Raw genomic sequence first — 21,124 nt, 5'->3', positions numbered from 1 at the left:
CTATAACTACACCAGTAGACATTATGATATATGTTTAATTAAGTAAAAAAAAAGGTAAATGCTAAAACAGCTTGATTTCATCTTCCCATGATGTTTCCACATTACAAAGGACTTTAACAGATTCAGGTGTTTGTCCCTAGTGTCTTCTCAGCCCCTCTGATTGAGATCTTAGTTGCACTCGTTTCCTTTGATGAGGAAGAATGTTCCAGTAGCCACTCCCAGCAGCCCCAGAGTCAGGCCCACGCCACAGAACACAGCAGGACCCACACTGGGCTGGTTCACCTCGGGCTCTGGGGAGGAACACACACACACACACACACACACACACACACACACACACACACACACACACACACACACACAGACACTGTATTTATAGCAATTCATGACATAGCTTATCTATTACTGTAAACAATCAATGTGATGATGGTATGTTGAAAATTAAGTATTTTCCATGGCAGTACACTTTGCGGTAACATTTTGATATGATACTGCCAATTACACTTATACTGTATGCTGCTTCATTGACAGTTTAATAATTCTGTACAATGAAGTTGTTCAACAGTCCATTAAATGAGACCCACCCCATATCCGTGTCAGGGGCTCAGTGAGAGACTTGTGTCCCACACTGCAGCTGTAGATGTCTCCCTCCTCTGGGGTGATGGTCAGGATGGAGAACTGGTTGAAAGTTTGGTCGTTGTTGGGGTAGGGATTGCTGATTCTCACCCCCGCTGTCACATTATTGTTGTTCTTGGTCCACCAGACTGTCACAGGTGGAGGGTAGTATCCGTTGACGTGACAGATGAGAGTGTTCTCCGTCCCCAGCTCCACATCGTCCCTGGGATAGATGGAGCTGTGAGGAGCGTCTGTAGGGGAACCCAGTTAGTATCACCTTCCCCTCTGAAAACACTGATCATGCTGTCATATCTGGACACGGTGGGGAGGCTTGGGTAATCATTAGGCTGCCTCTTATGAGCATTGAATCAATAGTGTCAGTTCATGAGTAGGCTATATGAGTAGGCTATATGAGTATGAGTAGGTTAGGCTATATGAATAGGCTGTATGAGTAGGCTAAATTAAGTGTATTACAGATAAAGACTTGTTCTTTAGTTTGCTATTCATGCAGGGACACTCCAGGGGGAATGTCCCTGATATAATGTCTTATATCCTGAAGAACTTGAAATTCTACTGTTTCATACAAAATACGTACAATAGTTTGAAACAAACGAAACAAAATCTGAAGGATATTAAGATTTGAATTAAATGTATCTGAAATGTTCACTTACGTATGGCCTCTGGTGGGTTCTTGAACGCTTGGATAAGAATAGGCAAGCTTGCTTTGCATATTTGCAGGTTAGCTACAGCTTGCTGATAGGCTCCATCTGCCATTACAAATGGGTCAGCAAATGGAGGAAGAGACATCTCTCCTTTCTCTTTCACAAAGTCTGCATACCAGTACTGATCACCATCAAGTCCATACATCTGATCTCCGGTTCTATCTGAGCATCCTGCTGTCATTATATCATCATGCAGAACTGAAAACGGACACAAGAAACATGATGAATATAGATATATCAGATTCAGATCCATCAATGTTTTACAGAGTAGCATCACATTGAAATTGTAATGTCAATAGTAGGGTTGTAGAAGATTATTATGCATAATAATAATTACAATATTTGAATTCTCAATTTCATGAAGAGTCGTTAGAAATACATGAAAAATACACATTTACATTACATTTGACATTTTTACCATTTAGCAGACGCCTTTATCCAAAGCAACTTACAATTACAGATGACAGGGACAGTCTCCCTGGAGTAACTGAGGGCTAAGTGCCTTACTCAAGGGAACACTAGTGGTGGTGTTCCCAGGTGGGATTTCAACTCTACAATATACCCCTTCAAGGACAATGATACCATCGATCCTTCGGCCTGAAGGAAGTAGCTGCAAATGTTTAAATCAGGCTGACAAACATGACCATACTGTAGGTTTGAGGGGTAACCTAGCAGCACTTTTTGGTGACAGAATCATCTCAATAATCACCTGTTCAGACACTTACCTTTGGCCTCCACACGGAGCAGGCAGGAGAGGATGAGGACGGTCACAGAACCCTTCATGTTCACTTTACAGACGGCCGTGTAGAGACAGGAGGACACAGAGAACCAGAGTTACCTTCTGACCAGCGTCAAACTTCACTGAGAGGGAACTGAGAGGTTTTTTCCCCCGGAGGCAGCCTCTTGCACAGTAGGACCAATCAGAGTTTGTTTGTCAGTTGTTGCTAGGTAGACGCTCACATTGCTGTTCAGGCTTGTCTTCATGTTTAATGGAGAATCATCTGAGGGGTGATTTCTGGAATCATCAACAGAGTGATTGACTAATTATTACCTAATCAATTGTGATGGCTCTACATATGCTGGTGTTGTATTGTGGAATGACCATTCCCTGCAACACACTGGAGAAACCCTGTTCGTTTGTGTGTCGTAGTGAACATGGTCAGTAATCTGTCATCTCCCAGCAGAAACCTCAGTGAACAACATACTAAAGACCAACACCTGACAGCTTGGTACTATCAGGGTTATAACAACATACTAAAGACCAACACCTGACAGCTTGGTACTATCAGGATTATAACAACATACTAAAAACCAACACCTGACAGCTTGGTACTATCAGGGTTATAACAACATACTAAAGACCAACACCTGACAGCTTGGTACTATCAGGGTTATAACAACATACTAAAAACCAACACCTGACAGCTTGGTACTATCAGGGTTATAACAACATACTAAAGACCAACACCTGACAGCTTGGTACTATCAGGGTTATAACAACATACTAAAGACCAACACCTGACAGCTTGGTACTATCAGGGTTATAACAACATACTAAAGACCAACACCTGACAGCTTGGTACTATCAGGGTTATAACAACATACTAAAGACCAACACCTGACAGCTTGGTACTATCAGGGTTATAACAAGCATAGAGTAGTGTTGCACATTAGGTTCCATAAGTGTGCAGTTCTATTCCATTGAACTTGGTTAAGTTCATTAAACTGAATCAAGTTCAAGTTCTCTTACTGTCTCATATGTGATGCCTACAACAAGGAGGGACATGTGATAAGGGTTTGTTCAATAAGTCTCTTTCTATGAAAATGTAATTGATAATGCCTCATCAATTAGATGAGGACATGGACACTAAATGGAATGAATACAGTTGCAGGTGTAACATAATGTAATACAATGTAACGAACATGTAGGACATCTGCACTCAGAGGATGTTACAAGTACAGGGCAAATGTGTTATTATGATGAAGGACTTATAATCCGTTTTTATGCCCCCAGCCTCTGGAATAACTTGCCAGAAAACCTAAGAATGGCTGAAACCATGGGAACCTTTAAGCGAGATCTTAAGACATGTAGGCCTAGCTGCACTTGTCTCATAATTACATCTTTTCACTATTTTCTCTTAAACGTGTTATTGTCCTTTTCATATATTATCTGTCTTGCTTTGTTTTTCTTGTTTTATGTAACTAAGTTTTTATTTATCTGAAACATGTTTTCATTTATCAGAACCATGTTTTTATTTATCCTTCCTTATTCTGTTAAGCACTGTGTGCTACATTTGCTTGTATGAACATGTGCTATATAAATACACTTGACTTAAATGAAACTTTCCTGCTCGCAGCACAGACCTGGGGGAGGGAGACAACCGGCTCTGAAAAAACCTGTCTGGAAAAGTCACCAGAGCTCTAAAACCATTCAACCAATAGAGTCGCTCCAAACGGCTTCATCAGTAGTTACCAGGAGAATGTTCTTTTCAGAGAGGATACAGTAGTAGTCTAGCAAGCAGGGAAGCTAGCTGTAGTATAAGAGAGTTATGATAGATAACAACCTAGCGTATTATCAGAGCACAACATCTACTTATCTACTTGGACTAAAATCTATATTAAAAAGAATAACATTACCTACTATTAACTACTATAATAATGACTAATTACTATTACTTCATAGGACAAAAGGGTCATCTGTGTTGAGTGTCGTATAGAAGTATGGAATTGAAGTGTAGGTTTCAGACATTAGGCTAATGTAGTCTTGGTGCTCTGATAACCAGGGCTTTATGTTCCTCAGCTATCAGACTACTTAACTCAGATGGTGATCACTTCAAGTAGACTTACCATACACTGTTCTTAGTCCAGTAGTTTTTCTGATTTATTTTATTTTAATTTTTTTACACAACTAAAAGGTTTCATGACCTAGTTGTGTGTTTACTGACCTGTGCTTGACATGACACTGTACTGTTGTATGTTGTTGGTGTCTGAATGAGGAGTAAAGCTACAAATGAACTGCCCCCAGTGGGATCAATAAAGTTGTCTATATCTGATACCCAGTTAGTCATCCACTGGAGCTGCTGGGGGAGATGGGAGGGGGAGATGGAAGGGGGAGATGGGAGGGGAAGATGGGAGGGGGGAGATGGGAGGGGGAGATAGGAGTGGGAGATGGGAGGGGGAGATGGGAGGGGGAGATGGGAGGGGGAGATGGGAGGGGGAGATGGGAGGGGGAGATGGGAGGGGGAGATGGATCGCAAGTATCAAAGGTGTCCTGGTGAGCTTCACTCGTAGGATGAGTGTGTACATCCAAGGCCAACCTTAAACGCAGGCTTTAATGAAGTTTGAACTTTAATTAAGTTGTGTATAGGTTGCTCTACAGTACTACATGTGAAGTGGATCACTTATGACATATCAATGATGTCAGTTGTGATTGGCTTATGATGTTAGTTGTGGCTCATGATGTTAGTTGTGGCTTATGATGTTAGTTGTGGTTTATGATGTTAGTTGTGACTAGTTGTTAGTTGTGGCTTATGATGGTTAAATGATTGAATTGCGTCCCAGCAGCCTGAGCCAGTGGATCCATCCCATCAGCTGCTGTACAGGATGGCAGATCTGCTCGTCTGATGGAATGCAGTTGTTGTGATAAGCTCACACAGGTCCCATGTGACCACAACAAGGAAACACACCTGTCCAGACAAACCAGTCCATAAAAGTCCCTAAAGTTCTTTTTAAAACTGAACCCATAGAAATGCTGTGGGTGAGGTCATCACCAGTTACTAGGTAAAGGAATGTTTGAGAGAAATGTTATTTGAGCACAGGTAGGACTGATAGCTCCTTAGAACCTGTTGTGTTGTGTTGTGTTGTGTTGTGTTGTGATGTGTTGTGATATGCAGTGCTGTGTCATGTTGTGTTGTGTACGTTGGTGAGACTTTACAGCTTAGGAACAATTCAACAAATGAGAACAGACAAGCGTGTGGTGAAACATAGTGGTAAGGCCGACAATGGCTGCAGCTCTTTGAAACATCCGTTTTTTTCACCGGTTAGACAGCCCTGAAGTATGTGCAGCGTCCAGCTCAAGTCAAGCCTTTCATGACCAATAACAACTGACCACAGCCTGTTAGTGGTCTGTCACCCGCAGTCTCTGTGAACACTTCTCTTTCCTTGAAAGGGAGATTTCAGTCTGGTGTTCTGCTAACAGGGTTGCCAGATGGGGTCGACAATTTCCAGCCAAACCACAGTCTAAAAACCACCGAATCCACCAAAAACCACCCCAAAACTTATATCCAGCCAAAATGCTATTTATCCAGCCCAACCACCCAAATGCTTTTTTTCCCGCCAAGTGTGATCAAAAGTAGCCCAATTGGGCGGGAATCCTCCCAATCTGGCAACACTGTCTGCTAACATCTTTACAATTTTTATTACGATTTTCCACAGTAGTTTTTTGTGAATCGTTCGGTGAGACACAAACTTGTATGAAATGAATGAATGGTCTTTATTGTCATTGCTATAGTACAGGTACCAAACAACGACATTTGGGAGGGGTGGCTCCCCTGGTGCTAGGAAAGAAAAAAAAAGAAGAAAAAAAAGAAGGGAAAGGAGCTGGTTTACATAAATAAAGGCTATGTACACTATCCACTATACTATACTGTACAGATAAAACGACTAGGGTTGTCATATTGCACATAGTGTTATTGCACATTCATTTAAAGTGTCGCAGTTTGCAGGCTTGAAATGTACACATTTGTGCCTCAGCACTACACCTGATTTTTCAATCCAGCAGCTGCCATCAATCCGTCCAGACTGTCCAGGGCCCAGAACCTAGGTCTTTGCTGTGTTCAGGGCCTGGATGGCCCTGGGGTAGAAGCTGAGCTTCAGTCTGTTTGTCCTTGCGGCCATGGTCCTGTACCGCCTTTTCGAGGGCAGCCGGGCAAAGTGTTCGTACCCAGGGTGGGTTGGGTCTCTGGAGATCTTGGAGGCCTTCCTGAGGCAGCGTGTGTTGTACAGCTCTTCCAGAGAGGGGAGGGGGGCGCCGGTGATCTTCTGGTCTTGTATCTTGTATCTGTAATTTGGGCCAGAATCAATCAGAAAAATCATTGTCTTTATTTTTTTAAATTAAAGACCAGTTTGATTTGCAACAATCAGCACAACGTCATCTCTGTTTTTGTTTGAAAATTGATCATATGCTAAAATTATTTATGATAATAATAATTTTAAATGATTTATAATTAAATATGTAATATTTAGTATATTAAATACTTTAAAATTGTCAAAGTAATTTTTCTGTCACCCGTATTCTGAAAGTGGAGAATTGTTGAAACTGTCACCCCCGGTCAACTTTTTAATCTATACAACAATAACCTGTTCTAACCTGTTTAGGCATCTGTTATTAAAGTATAAACAGGGTCAGAGATCGTATTTTACAAGCCGAACATTGATATGATCTGAATCAGCATCAACTCACTGATGGTAAACAAGACCATCAGCGTGGCTTCATGAGTCACAGGGCAAAGTGTGTGTGTGTGTGTGTGTGTGTGTGTGTGTGTGTGTGCGCGTGCGTGCGTGCGTGCGTGCGTGTGTGTTTGAATGTCCCATTGCAGAACACTACATACTGTATGTTTGTGTTTGTGTGTTTGTGTGTGCTGTGAGTGTGTGTTTCAAGTTTCAAGTTTCACGTTTCACGTTTCAAGTTTATTGTTACGTCACATTAAGTGTAAGAGAGTCAAATTCTTAGGCTTTGGTTCCTGACATTGCAGCACAAAGGCAATAAGGCGATAATAACTCAGGATAACAAAGTGACAGCAGTACAGGACATGAGTGACACAAAAGAATAGGCATAATACAAGATAACGAATGAATGAATGAATGAATGAATGAATGGTCTTTATTGTCATTGCTACAGTACAGGTACCAAACAACGAAATTTAGGAGGGGTGGCTCCCCTGGTGTTAGGAAAGAAAAAAAAACACTTTTAAAAAAATCACAAGAAGGGAAGGAGCTGGTTTCCATAAATAAAGGCTATGTACACTATCCACTATACTATACTGTACAGATAGACGACTAGGGTTGTCATATTGCACAATAGTGTTATTGCACATTTATTTATAACGGTGACAATAGTACAGGTAAGACAGGATACACTAGTGGTGCCACTAGTGATAATAGATAGTTCAGTTAGAGTAAAGTAAGGTGGCTGTGAGCTTAAGGTTCGTAGTCCGTATACATGGGGTGTGTTTGGGGATGATAGTCAATTATCTACAGTAGGCTTGTTTATGAGCCTGATGGCCTGAAGGAAGTAGCTGTTTGTTAGCCTCTGAGCTCAGGAAGAGGCCTCGGCATCGGTTTAAACAGACTGTGGTTGGGGTGGCTGGGGTCTAACAGGCTGTGGTTGGGGTGGCTGGGGTCTAACAGACTGTGGTTGGGGTGGCTGGGGTCTAACAGGCTGTGGTTGGGGTGGCTGGGGTCTAACAGACTGTGGTTGGGGTGGCTGGGGTCTAACAGACTGTGGTTGGGGTGGCTGGGGTCTAACAGACTGTGGTTGGGGTGGCTGGGGTCTAACAGACTGTGGTTGGGGTGGCTGGGGTCTAACAGACAGTGGTTGGGGTGGCTGGGGTCTAACAGACTGTGGTTGGGGTGGCTGGGGTCTAACAGACTGTGGTTGGGGTGGCTGGGGTCTAACAGACTGTGGTTGGGGTGGCTGGGGTCTAACAGGCTGTGGTTGGGGTGGCTGGGATCTAACAGACTGTGGTTGGGGTGGCTGGGGTCTAACAGGCTGTGGTTGGGGTGGCTGGGGTCTAACAGGCTGTGGTTGGGGTGGCTGGGATCTAACAGACTGTGGTTGGGGTGGCTGGGGTCTAACAGACTGTGGTTGGGGTGGCTGGGGTCTAACAGGCTGTGGTTGGGGTGGCTGGGGTCTAACAGGCTGTGGTTGGGGTGGCTGGGGTCTAACAGACTGTGGTTGGGGTGGCTGGGGTCTAACAGGCTGTGGTTGGGGTGGCTGGGGTCTAACAGGCTGTGGTTGGGGTGGCTGGGGTCTAACAGGCTGTGGTTGGGGTGGCTGGGGTCTAACAGACTGTGGTTGGGGTGGCTGGGGTCTAACAGGCTGTGGTTGGGGTGGCTGGGGTCTAACAGACTGTGGTTGGGGGGGCTGGGGTCTAACAGACTGTGGTTGGGGTGGCTGGGGTCTAACAGGCTGTGGTTGGGGTGGCTGGGGTCTAACAGGCTGTGGTTGGGGTGGCTGGGGTCTAACAGACTGTGGTTGGGGTGGCTGGGGTCTAACAGACTGTGGTTGGGGTGGCTGGGGTCTAACAGACTGTGGTTGGGGTGGCTGGGGTCTAACAGACTGTGGTTGGGGTGGCTGGGGTCTAACAGACTGTGGTTGGGGTGGCTGGGGTCTAACAGACTGTGGTTGGGGTGGCTGGGGTCTAACAGACTGTGGTTGGGGTGGCTGGGGTCTAACAGACTGTGGTTGGGGTGGCTGGGGTCTAGCAGTCTGTGGTTGGGGTGGCTGGGGTCTAACAGACTGTGGTTGGGGTGGCTGGGGTCTAACAGACTGTGGTTGGGGTGGCTGGGGTCTAACAGATTGTGGTTGGGGTGGCTGGGGTCTAACAGGCTGTGGTTGGGGTGGCTGGGGTCTAACAGACTGTGGTTGGGGTGGCTGGGGTCTAACAGACTGTGGTTGGGGTGGCTGGGGTCTAACAGACTGTGGTTGGGGTGGCTGGGGTCTAACAGGCTGTGGTTGGGGTGGCTGGGGTCTAACAGACTGTGGTTGGGGTGGCTGGGGTCTAACAGACTGTGGTTGGGGTGGCTGGGGTCTAACAGACTGTGGTTGGGGTGGCTGGGATCTTTGATGATCCTCCGGGCTTTGCTGACACACCGTTTGTCGTATATGTCCTGGATGGAGGGAAGCTCACATCCAGTGATGCGTTCGGCTGTCCGCACCACCCCTCTGTAGCGCTCTGCGGTTGAGGGCAGGTCAGTTGCCGTGCCAGGCAGTGATGCACCCAGTCAGAATACTCTCAGTTGTGCCTCTGTAGAAGGCCTGCAGGGTCAGGGTGTTTGTGTGTGTGTTTAAATGGATGCTACGTTTGCAGAGAGGATATGAACATGTTCTACTGTGTTTTAAGGCGTGACACGCGTCCGTACCCAGGTTTGGGAAGCCAAACACACACTTCAGATGCATGAGGAGGTGATGTCAACCTGTCTGTTAGAGTGAGGCTGATTACTGCTTATGTTAGAGGAGTTTATGAAGCCTAAGGAAGTCTCAATGTCTCCTCATACTGCACTAATCAATCAACAACAAAAAAGAAGCTTCTATATGTGTTTGACAAGCAACAACAGAAAACGGATCTAAAAGCGCACACAAAGCAAGCAAAACCCCCTATGAGTTTGTTTCGGTTCATCATTCAGCCAACACAGTGAAAACATATCCCGTTTAATATATCGACAATGAAAGTATACTGCCAAACATGCGCTTCATTGTAAATGAAGATTGAGACGACTGGAACCGTTTGATGAAATGGACTCCCTGATGGTAAACGAGTCCATCAGCGTGGCTTCAGGAGCCACAGAGCAAAGTGATCGTTCCTCCAGCTGACCTGAAACAACCCTGTTGTGTAGAGAGAGGCTGTCTGAGGCAGAGAGGGGGACCCACCTGACATTAGATATGATGAAACACAAACACTTGTATCAATGTCTTTTATCCATAAACTATTGTCTTATTGAATGTTTATCTATTTACTTCTTATATTTGCTTTTATTCATTGTCTTTCTTATTTTCTTACTATGCTCCTCTTGCTGTATTTTAATAATGTATGTAAAGCACTTTGAATTGCCCCTGTTGTATGAAATAATCTATACAAATAAACTTGCCTTGTCTGTTACTGTGGAGCCCAGGGGCTTGGCAACCAGTGTACAAAACAATTAGCACCAGATAGTAGCAAGGGTAGAAACATTACAAATTCTTTATCCACACAATAATGTTTAATTCTCTAGGTGTAACGTACTGTATAGAGCCCCCTACTAGAGGTAGTATTAATAACACGCTGCAAGAAAATACAATTGTGGCTTGCATGGTAGCTTGCCGCCATTGGTGTGTGAATGTGTGTGTGAATGGGTGAATGAGAGGCCGTTGTAAAGTGCTTTGGAATAAGGCGCTATATAAGCCAGCCCATTCACTTTAATCTTTAACCTTCTCCTCTGCAGGGACCCTATTGGTCACAACATCAATAAATGTAATAAATAAACTGACTTATATAGCGCCTTATTCCATAGCGCTTTACAATGGCCTCTCATTCACCCATTCACACACCAATGGTGTCAAGCAACCATGCAAGGCGTGCATCATTGGGAGCAATTTGGGGTTCAGTGTCTTGCCCAAGAACACTTCAACATGTGGCAGGCCAGGGTTCGAACCGCCAGGGTTCGAACCGCCGATCTTGCGATCATTAGACGCCGGCTCTACCTCCTGCGCCACAGGGTTAGGGTTAGATAAGTGCAGACCATTTACCATTTGGTCTGTCCTGTTGAAATCCAGGTGGTATTTAGTGTGCGGACCTCCCTTCTTTCTAGACACTCTCTTTAGGATGCAAGCTGGGCACCTTTTGACACAGTGGGTGCAGAATTTATTTTATCTGACAGAAAATAATTTGAGGTAATATAGAATATTATTGATCATAGAAGTTCTGGTATTGATGATATGATACACAGACTGATAACAACTCTATCCCCCCCCTCCTCATCCTGGGTCCAGTCTGACCCCCTTCTCATCCTGGGTCCAGTCTGACCGACAGAGATCAGGCTGTTTACACTTCCCCTGCCCTGAAGGTCAGGTGGTTTGGAAAGTCCCTTCACTCTGCTTTCACTTCTGCTCTCACACATCAGCCAATGACAAAATCTCATGGCGAGTTTTTTCTTATGACATCATCTGTTTCTAGGAAGAGGTGAAATTCTAATGTACCAGAGGAGTGGCTGGTACAGTGTACTGCAGACTAACAGTCAACACCAAGGCTCACAGGGTCAGAAACGCCCCCTACTGGGGGGGTCAGTGCTGCATGTCATTGTGCCACTGATACCGTGTCTGTTCCAGAGTCATGTCTCCCCAGTTGAGCCAATCACAGGAGCAGAAGAGGACCTCATCACTGGTTGCCATGGAAGGTACCTTTTGAGCACAACTTGATCTCTGAAAAGCACACGTTAAAATATGATCTGATCCACATCGTATGGTCAGCTAAGTGTCGTGATGGAAGATATACAAACTACTGTTCTAAAAAGAAGTTCACCTAGTCCTTCAACTTGTCAGGGAACTAAGTATGCCAGCAATGTGTGTGTGTGTGTGTGTGTGTGTGTGTGTGTGTGTGTGTGTGTGTGTGTGTGTCTCTACTAGGGCTCTATACAGAACATTAAACCTAGAGAATTAAACATATTGTGTGGATAGAGAATTTGTAATGTTTCTACCCTTGCTGCTATCTGGTGCTAATTGTTTTGTCCACTGGTTGCCAAGCCCCTGGGCTCCACAGTATTTGTATATCTACCATCACTACACTTAGCTGACCATACAACGTGGATCAGTTCATATTGTGAATCAACATTGATGGTATTGAGGCAACTCATGCTTCCCTATGAGGCCAGGTACCTGTGATGTCATGGGTGGGTCCCCCTCTCTGCCTCAGACAGACTCTCTCTACACAACAGGGTTGTTTCAGGTCAGCTGGAGGAACGATCACTTTGCTCTGTGGCCCCTGAAGCCACGCTGATGGGCTCGTTTACCATCAGGGAGTCCATTTCATCAAACGGTTCCAGTCGTCTCAATCTTCATTTACAATGAAGCGCATGTTTGGCAGTATACTTTCATTGTCGATATTAAACGGGATATGTTTTCACTGTGTTGGCTGAGTGATGAACCGAAACAAACTCATAGGGGGTTTTGCTTGCTTTGTGTGCGCTTTTAGATCCGTTTTCTGTTGTTGCTTGTCAAACACATAGAAGCTTCTTTTTTTGTTGTTGATTGATTAGTGCAGTATGAGGATACCTTGAGACTTCCTTAGGCTTCATAAACTCCCCTAACATAAGCAGTAATCAGCCTCCCTCTAACAGACAGGTTGACATCACCTCCTCATGCATCTGAAGTGTGTGTTTGGCTTCCCAAACCTGGGTACGGACGCGTGTCACGGCTTAAAACACAGTAGAACATGTTCATATCCTCTCTGCACACGTAGCATCCATTTAAACACACACACACACACTCATGCACACACACACACACACACACACACTCACACACACACACACACACACTCATGCACACGCACACACAGACAAACACAAGTAGCATTCTGCAAAGGGACATTCAAATCAATGGCCTCTCATTCACCTATTCACACACACACATTCACACACCAATCAAACAGGCCCAAACCCTTAACATATTTAAATCTAAGCTAAAAACCTTCATGTTTTGCAGCAGTTATGATTAAACACAAACACTTCTATCAATGTCTTTTCACCATTAATTGTTGTCTTATTATTCTTTTCTTTTTAAAAAAAAATCTATTTACTTCTTATATTTGCTTTTATTCATTGTCATTTTTATTTTCTTACTATGCTCCTCTTGCTGTATTTTTAAATAATGTATGTAAAGCACTTTGAATTGCTCCTGTTGTATGAAATGTGCTATACAAATAAACTAGCCTTTCCTTTCCAATGGCGGCAAGCTACCGTGCAAGGCGCCGGCCCGCTCATTGGGAGCAATTGGGGGTTCAGTGTCTTGCCCAAGGACACCTTGACATGTGACCAGCCAGGGTCTAACCGCTGATCTGCCAACCTGCCAACCTTGCGATCATTAGATCATATATAAGTGACATAAAAAACATAATTTGTACATAATTTGAGGTAATATAGTATATTATTGATGATAGAAGTTCTGGTATTGATGATATGATACACAGACTGATAACAACTCTATCCCCCCCCCGCCCCCCCCCCCCCCCCCCCTGCCCTGGGGTCTGGCCTGTTCCTCATTCCTCATACTGGGTCCAGTCTGACCCCCCCCTGGTTTGGAAAGTCCCTTCACTGTTTTCACTTCTGCTCTCACACATCAGCCAATGACAAAATCTCATGGTGAGTTTTTCTTATGACATCATCTGTTTCTAGGAAGAGGTGAGATTGTAATGTACAAGAGGAGTGGCTGGTACAGTGTGCTGCAGAGTAACAGTCATCACCAAGGCTCACGGGGTCAAGAGCGCCCCCTACTGGGGGGGTCAGTGCTGCATGTCATTGTGCCACTGATACCGTGACTGTTTCAGATTCATGTCTCCCCAGTTGAGCCAATCACAGGAGCAGAAGAGGACCTCATCACTGGTTGCCATGGAAGGCACCTTTTGAGCACAACTTGATCTCTGTTCTTCATGAAAATATGAGTTGCCTCAATACCATCAATGTTGTTCAAATATGAACTGACCACATTGTAAGAGGCTTGGCAACCAGTGTACAAAACAATTAGCACCAGATAGTAGCAAGGGTAGAAACATTACAAATTCTCTATCCAGACTATGTTTAACTCCCTAGGTTTAATGTTCTGTATAGAGCCCTACTAGAGGTAGCATTTATGACATGCTGCAAGAAAATACAATTGTGTCTTGCATGGTAGCATGCCGCCATTGGTGTGTGAATGGGTGAATGAGAGGCCATTGTAAAGCGCTTTGGAATAAGGAGTTATATAAATAAACTGACTCATATCGCCTTATTCCAAAGTGCTTTACAACGGCCTCTCATTCACCCATTCACACACACATTCACACCCCAATGGCCGCATGCTACCATGCAAGGTGCCGGCCCGCTCATTGGGAGCAATTTGGGATTCAGTGTCTTGCCCAAGGACACCTCGACATGTGGCCAGCCAGGGTTCTAACCGCCGATCTGCCGACCTTGCGATCATTAGACGCCGGCTCTACCTCCTGAACCACAGCCGCCCCCTCACACTTCCCCTGCCCTGAAGGTCAGGTGGTTTGGAAAGTCCCTTCACTCTGCTTTCACTTCTGCTCTCACACATCAGCCAATGACAAAATCTCATGGTGAGTTTTTTCTTATGACATCATTTGCTTCTAGGAAGAGGTGAAATTCTAATGTACAAGAGGAGTGGCTGGTACAGTGTGCTGCAGACTAACAGTCAACACCAAGGCTCACAGGGTTAAGAGCGCCCCCTACTGGGGGGGTCATTGCTGCATGTCATTGTGCCACTGATACCGTGTCTGTTTCAGAGTCATGTCTCCCCAGTTGAGCCAATCACAGGAGCAGGAGAGGACCTAATGGTGGCATCACTGGTTGCCATGGAAGGCACCTTTTTGAGAGCAAAGTTGATCTCTGTATTTCATTCAAAGCGTATGTTGCCTTTATTAAAACAAACAACAACGTTATCTGACACTCAATATTGTCTTCCAGTATGATCTGATCCACATCGTATGGTCATCTAAGTGTAGTGATGGTAGATATACAAACTACTCTTCTAAAATAAATCACCTTTGTCTGAGATGTGATGGTCATAGTAGTGGGCTTACAGAGCTGACGACCCGCGTTCAAATCCTGGTGTGTTGCAGAAACTAGGGCCGTGTTCGTAAATTCATCAGAGCGCACACTGGGTTCAACGCCATAATGGGCCCAAGTCATTTGATTGGACACTCCGGCGCTCTCAGAGCGAATTCAAACATGAGTACACAAAGTTGTGTACTGTACAGGATGAGTTACATGTTCATGTTATATACAGTGCTGCTTGAAGGTATGTGAACCACTTGTGCAATTATATATATTTTTGGTTTTCACCATGAAATCTTTATTTAATCAGAACCAGTCTTTTTTTATCTGACATAACAGGTTTATATTTACCAATTCCATATGTCGGTTTAGAGGGAATCATGCGTGTAAAACAAAAACATGTTTTAATGAAGAAATTAGTGCAGGTGCAAAAATAAGTGAACCGCAAGTTGCATTGGTTAAATCAAGTAGGTAAGTAGTAGAATCAAGCGGGTAAATAATTGGGTACCAAATTAAATTTGAGTTGAAGGAGAGATCATTAGGAGATTTCTGGTGGGACTCTGATAAATAGATAAGAAATAGATAAGAAACCTGGTCAGTTTTGTGTTATCCATACAGGTGAATGCCAAACACACCATGCAGAGAAGAAAGGAGATCTCAGAGCACTTTAGGAAGAGGTTAGTGAGAGCACATCAGTCTGCAGAAGTGTTACGCCCCCTGGTGACTCAGGGTAGCAGGGCGCAACATAAAGCAACATAAAGGACAAGTGAGGGAGTGTGTGAATGGGTGCTAGGCACCTCAAAGTACAGTGGGTGGTGCTCACTCTAAACTGGGGTGCTAGACAAATCACAAATCTGGTAAAAACCAACCCAAACATAATATTTAGAGATTTGCAGACCTCCCTTGCTGCATATCAGGTAACTGTGCATGCTTCAACAACAATAAGAAGAACACTGAACAGATGAGTCCAAAAATTGACCTTTTTTGGTCACAATCAAATCCACATGTTTGGTGAAAACACTGCCTTCCACCAAAAGAACCTTACCCCAACAGTCAAGCATGGTGATGGGAATGTCATGATCTGGGGCTGCTTTTCCTCCTATGGACCTGGCCGACTCCACATCATTAAGGGAAGCATGAATTTTGAGGTATACCAGGAGATTTTTTAACAGAACTTCAAGCCATCATTCAAGGAGCTAAAGCAGGGCTGGAAATGGGTCTTTCAACAAGACAATGACCCAAAGCATTCAAACAAATCTACCAAAGAATGGCTCAGGATCAAGAAGATTTGTGTTTTGGATTGGCCAAGACAATTTCTGACCTAAATCCAAATGAGATGCTGTGACAGGACCTGAAGCGGGCAGTTCTTGCCAGACACCCCTCAAACCTCACTCAATTGGCTCACTTCTGTAAGGAGTGGGCAAAAATATCTCAAATGTGAGAGACTGATTAGTGGCTATACGAGATGTTTACTCCAAGTTATCACTGCTAATGGAGGTGCCACAAGCTACTGGCTTCAGAAGTTCACTTATTTTTGCACCTTTTTCCTACTACATGCATGATTCCTCTAAAACAACATATGGAATTGGTAAATATAAACCTGTTATGTCAGATAAAAAAGACTGGTTCTGATTAAATAAAGATTTCATGGTAAAAACAAAAAAGATCTATGATGACACAAGGGGTTCACATACTTTCAAGCAGCACTGTACGTACTTCTTATCCACAAGGGCAGTTCACTCCTGTGCTGTTCTGTGTCAGGCCCTGCAGGGGGCAGCACAGCTCTGTCAGTGCACTCCGATGCGGCTCTCAGTTCAGTTGGCAGATTGGCCCTATTGTCTGTTCACTTCCCAATTGAAAAGTGTTTGTGTGTGCGTGTGTGTACGCATGCGTGTGTGTGTGTGTGTGCGCGCGTGTGCGTGTGTGTGCGCGTGCGTGAGTATAGGCCTACACTATGAGTAACTGACCCTGCGGTGTCTTGGGCCCAAGTCCACATGCATACAAAACATACACATTCAGTACTGCAGTCTTATTTGGTAGACTCACATTTTTTATTTTACGCATAGGAAACGCATAGAACCACATAGAAAACACATAGAAACTTCAAAGAAAACACATATAAAACTTTGGTGTGTTTGGTGAGGAGGGTGGAGAGTGAAGAGGGGGTCGAGAGCGTCGGCTGAGAGGAGGAGGGTGAGCAGACAGAGGGGACGGGGGGAGTTGGGTTTCAGCACCGGGGTGGGCCCCAGCTCCAGCAGCAGCAGCGGGAGGAGGAGCCGCTGTTCGTTCCTCTCACAGACGGGGAGGTGTGTTGGGGTAGTTTGGGTCGGAGCCGCCGGTTGATTGGTTCAGCGGGACTGAATGTAAGCGAAGGGTTCGGTTTCTTTGTGCCACCAGCTCACCAGAACCCCCCCCACCCTTGCTGCTGTCACAGGTGGACTGGACACACAGCGGACGGATGAGCGTTGTCTTTTCCTCAGGTGGAAACTGACGGTGTTGTGAACGGTGAGCGGTGTGGACGGAGCCTTCTGACCTGACTTCTGACCTCTCCTCCGTTGGGAGCTCCGGTGAGCTGACATGGGGACAGCGGGCAGTGTGGTGCCAGCCCTCCTCTGGGTCCAAAGTGAGTATTCAACACGGGAACTTATTGGAATATTATGTAAAAGTTTTTTTTAATTTTTTTTAACCATTGATTGGAGTGAACCTCGTTGTCACATTGTAGAACTTCAAAATACTTTAAGTCACATATTGTCAGCGTCACACAGTGACTTGTTTTGTTTTGTTTGTGTGTGTGTGTGTGTGTGTGTGTGTGTGTGTGTCTACATTTATATAAGGCTGAAGAAGATGGAAAATGTTCTCATGCCTACACTATGAGATGAGAGGTAGCCATTATTGTTTGGACAGGAATTCTCAGGCAAAGAGAAACCAGCTGGTAGAACTATGTGTCTAGACATATTGAAGCTGAAGTGTGTGTGTGTGTGTGTGTGTGTGTGTGTGTGTGTGTGTGTGTGTGTGTGTGTGTGTGTGTGTGTGTGTATGATCTACCAGTGTGCGTGTGTGTGTGTGTGTAATGTATGATCTACCAAAGTGTGTGTGTGTATGATCTACCAGTGTGTGTGTGTGTGTGTGTGTGTGTGTGTGTGTGTGTGTGTGTGTGTGTGTGATCTACCAGAGTGTGTGTGTGTGTGTGTGTGTGTGTGTGTGTGTGTGAGTCATTGCTACTGCTTTGCCCAATTTCCTTTCTCTGGTCTTATTCCTGAGGTCTGTGGAGGAGTTAGGGGTTGCCACTCATTGGTGACTAGCACAGATTTGACTTACAGATTCACTGGGAGCCACAGCTATTCAGACTAGACACACATGCAGACCATTGTGAGCTCTGTGTGGCCACAGTGACTGTACGTGTGTGTGTGTGTGTGTGTGTGTGTGTGTGTGTGTGTGTGTGTGTGTGTGTGTGGGTGTTTCTGTGGTTTACAGCTCCAAAGAGAAAATGACAGCCTGTGTTTTTACAGGGGCTATTTTTCCAGCGTATTAGTTGCTCTCCTAATGGGGAGTTAGTTGTTGTGCCTGCCCCTATACCAGGCATGCTGTTAGCCCCGGGCCTTGAGGGCTGCCACCCCGAATGTTTTCTGAATAGCCCCCGACCTCTAGAGCTCTATTCATTTATTTTACCCCAAAAATTAAATGATAATAATAATAAAACGCTCTCATTCCGATCATGCATTAACAAGGCACTCACCTCATCCTGACCGCTACTAGGCTCTTCTCTCACCCTGGCTGGACCTGGACCAAGGCTCCAAACCAACCTCAGTCATCCACTGTTGAGATATAAAAGTAGATACGGTCTCACTATTACTGCTAATATTAGCTAAACTACTGGCTGTCATTTATATCAGACGTTATTCGGATTTTTACTTGCACATTTACCCAGGGCTCTGTGTGAGCGTGTGAACGGGTTGAAATGCGTGTGAGACTTGAGAGCCCTGTATCTATGTAACCAGATACAATACATTAGCTTAATAGCTAACTGTTTGCTGTCAACCATCGGACAACGTCCGCAGGAGAGCTAACTACGTTTTGTTGCGGTCGGTCATAACACAGCCTGGCATTAGCCATTGTAAAATGAGGAACTAAAGAATATTACCCCGTTTAAATAAATAATAATGTAAAGAAACAGAACCTTTTCTCCTTCTGAGGTGTTTCTTTAGCGACCGTTGGTCTCCAGTCTCCACTGCGTTGTTCTCTCTGAGGTACATGGCTCGTTCGCGAGACAAGTTCGCCCAATGGGCTTTATTGGAAAACAATTCATTTAAAATGTTTTAAAGATGTAAATAGAAAAGAGGTTTTCTGAATAGCGCCTGAATATCCCTGAATCTTAAAAAAAAAAAGGGAAAAAAAAAAATCCCCATATCTATTCATCTTTCATTCCTCGAAAATAATATGAGGACTGTGTGTGTGTGTGTGTCATTCAAACTAGACCAGACTGCCTCTATGGACATCTGGTGGTAGGTAGACTGTCACTATGGACATCTGGTGGTAGATAGACTGTCTCTATGGACATCTGGTGGTAGATAGCTAGACTGTCTCTATGGACATCTGGTGGTAGATAGACTGTCTCTATGGACATCTGGTGGTAGCTAGACTGTCTCTATGGACATCTGGTGGTAGGTAGACTGTCACTATGGACATCTGGTGGTAGATAGCTAGACTGTCACTATGGACATCACAACTTTTTTCGAAAAGAATAACGAACGCGATGAGACGCAGGCGAGGCAAGGCGAGGAGGAGGAACAAGAGGTATCTCCTGTACCTTTAGCTATCTAATTATTTATGGATAGCTAGCTAGCCTGTACTCACTGATATTAATTTAGCCTTAATTTGTTTCCCCTCAATGTATGAAGCATATGCACTTCTGTAACTGATTTGGCTATTGAAACATGTATTCCACTCAGATGGGCAGTTAACTAGATAGGCTACCATAGTTCAGTGCAAGCAGAAATGTCAAGCTAGCAACAGGTCATGCTTTCATTGCCAGCAGCAAGGTAGGGTTATTAGGATTATTATTATTACTATTGTTATTATTATTCTATTAATATTATTTACAAAGTCAATTACTCCATCATCCTACAGGAAACAATGTGGTAAAGTATTATTATTATTGATTGGTGTGTTAAAAAATGGGTCATGTCTATGTATAAAATGAATTGATAAATTAACATGCGTTTATGATCTAATCATCACATCAAAGAATAAGAGATTTGGTTAGATTGTGGTTGTCATGGTGATTATGATCCTTTTTATGACCAGGATAGGAGAGAGCAGGAGAGAGGAGGGCGAGAGAGCAGGAGAGAGCAGGAGAGAGGAGGAGGAGAGAGGAGGAGGAGAGAGCAGGAGAGATGAGGAGGAGAGAGGAGGAGGAGATGAGGAGGAGAGAGGAGGAGGAGAGATGAGGAGGAGGAGAGAGGAGGAGAGATGAGGAGGAGAGAGGAGGAGGAGAGATGAGGAGGAGGAGAGAGGAGGAGAGATGAGGAGGAGAGAGGAGGAGAGAGGAGGAGGAGAGGAGGAGGAGAGATGAGGAGGAGAGGAGAGAGCAGGAGAGAGGAGGAGGAGAGATGAGGAGGAGAGAGGAGGAGAAGAGAGCAGGAGAGGAGAGGAGAAGGAGAGAGGAGGAGGAGAGAGGAGGAGAGAGCAGGAGAGGAGATGAGGAGGAGAGAGGAGGAGAGATGAGGAGAGGAGGAGATGAGGAGTGTGACAGACAGATGAGACACCAAAAGAGCGTCTGGAGTGGTGGTTCACCAGTGAGTGTATACATTTTTCAGTATATATGGTCCCAGCAGGAAGCCTATTTCTCATCCTCTCCCCTTTCCCTCTCTCCTCATCCCCCTTTCTTACTTCATCCTCTCCTCATCCCCCTTTCTCTCCTCACCCTCACCTCATCCTCTCTTCTCATCCCCCTTTCTCACCTCATCCTCTCTTCACAGCCTCCTTTCTCACCTCATTTTCTCTTCACAGCCTCCTTTCTTACCTCATCCTCTCTTCACAGCCTCCTTTCTCACCTCATCCTCTCTTCACAGCCTCCTTTCTCACCTCATCCTCTCTTCACATCCCCCTTTCTCACTTCATCCTCTCCTCATCCCCCTTTCTCACTTCATCCTCTCTTCATCCCCCTTTCTCACTTCATCCTCTCCTCATCCCCCTTCCTCTCCTCATCCCCCTTTCTCATCTCATCCTCCTTTCTCTGACAGGACTGTCTAACCATGAAGGAA

At 44.8% G+C, this 21,124-nt stretch overlaps 1 protein-coding gene and 1 pseudogene across 2 annotated transcripts in view; one reads left to right on the top strand and one right to left on the bottom strand.

The window, feature by feature from the left end:
* Window positions 1–2,147, bottom strand: LOC308173388 (H-2 class II histocompatibility antigen, A-U alpha chain-like). The gene is made up of 4 exons (XM_080548405.1): window positions 2,063–2,147; window positions 1,287–1,535; window positions 585–866; window positions 1–290 (listed from the first exon to the last, which is right to left on the bottom strand). Exons 1-4 carry the CDS (start codon window positions 2,118–2,120, stop codon window positions 169–171), a joined length of 711 nt encoding a protein of 236 aa, XP_080404531.1. The 5' UTR covers window positions 2,121–2,147; the 3' UTR covers window positions 1–168.
* A 9,278-nt stretch (window positions 2,148–11,425) lies between these two features.
* LOC308173468 (matrix remodeling-associated protein 8-like) overlaps window positions 11,426–21,124 on the top strand; it is a 24,585-nt pseudogene continuing 14,886 nt past the window's right edge. Inside the window, exon 1 of the transcript in view lies at window positions 11,426–11,489. The product of the transcript in view is annotated as a matrix remodeling-associated protein 8-like (transcript). The remainder of the gene's footprint in view (window positions 11,490–21,124) is intronic.

Source organism: Nansenia antarctica (assembly GCF_963989245.1).
Source record: "Nansenia antarctica genome assembly, chromosome: 18".
In the NCBI taxonomy this organism is placed as follows: domain Eukaryota; kingdom Metazoa; phylum Chordata; class Actinopteri; order Argentiniformes; family Microstomatidae; genus Nansenia; species Nansenia antarctica.
The sequence above is the reverse complement of the archived record's forward strand: the minus strand, read 5'-3'. Positions and strand labels throughout refer to the sequence as shown.

Bases quoted from the DNA above. Each gene is read 5' to 3' on its own strand.
- LOC308173388 (XM_080548405.1), bottom strand. From the start codon at position 2,120: ATGAAGGGTTCTGTGACCGTCCTCATCCTCTCCTGCCTGCTCCGTGTG. The intron at 867-1,286 runs GTAAGTGAACAT...GTTCCCCTACAG, and splicing joins GAACCCACCAGAGGCCATAC to ACGCTCCTCACAGCTCCATC. The intron at 291-584 runs GTGGGTCTCATT...GTTCCTCCCCAG, and splicing joins GCCCCTGACACGGATATGGG to AGCCCGAGGTGAACCAGCCC.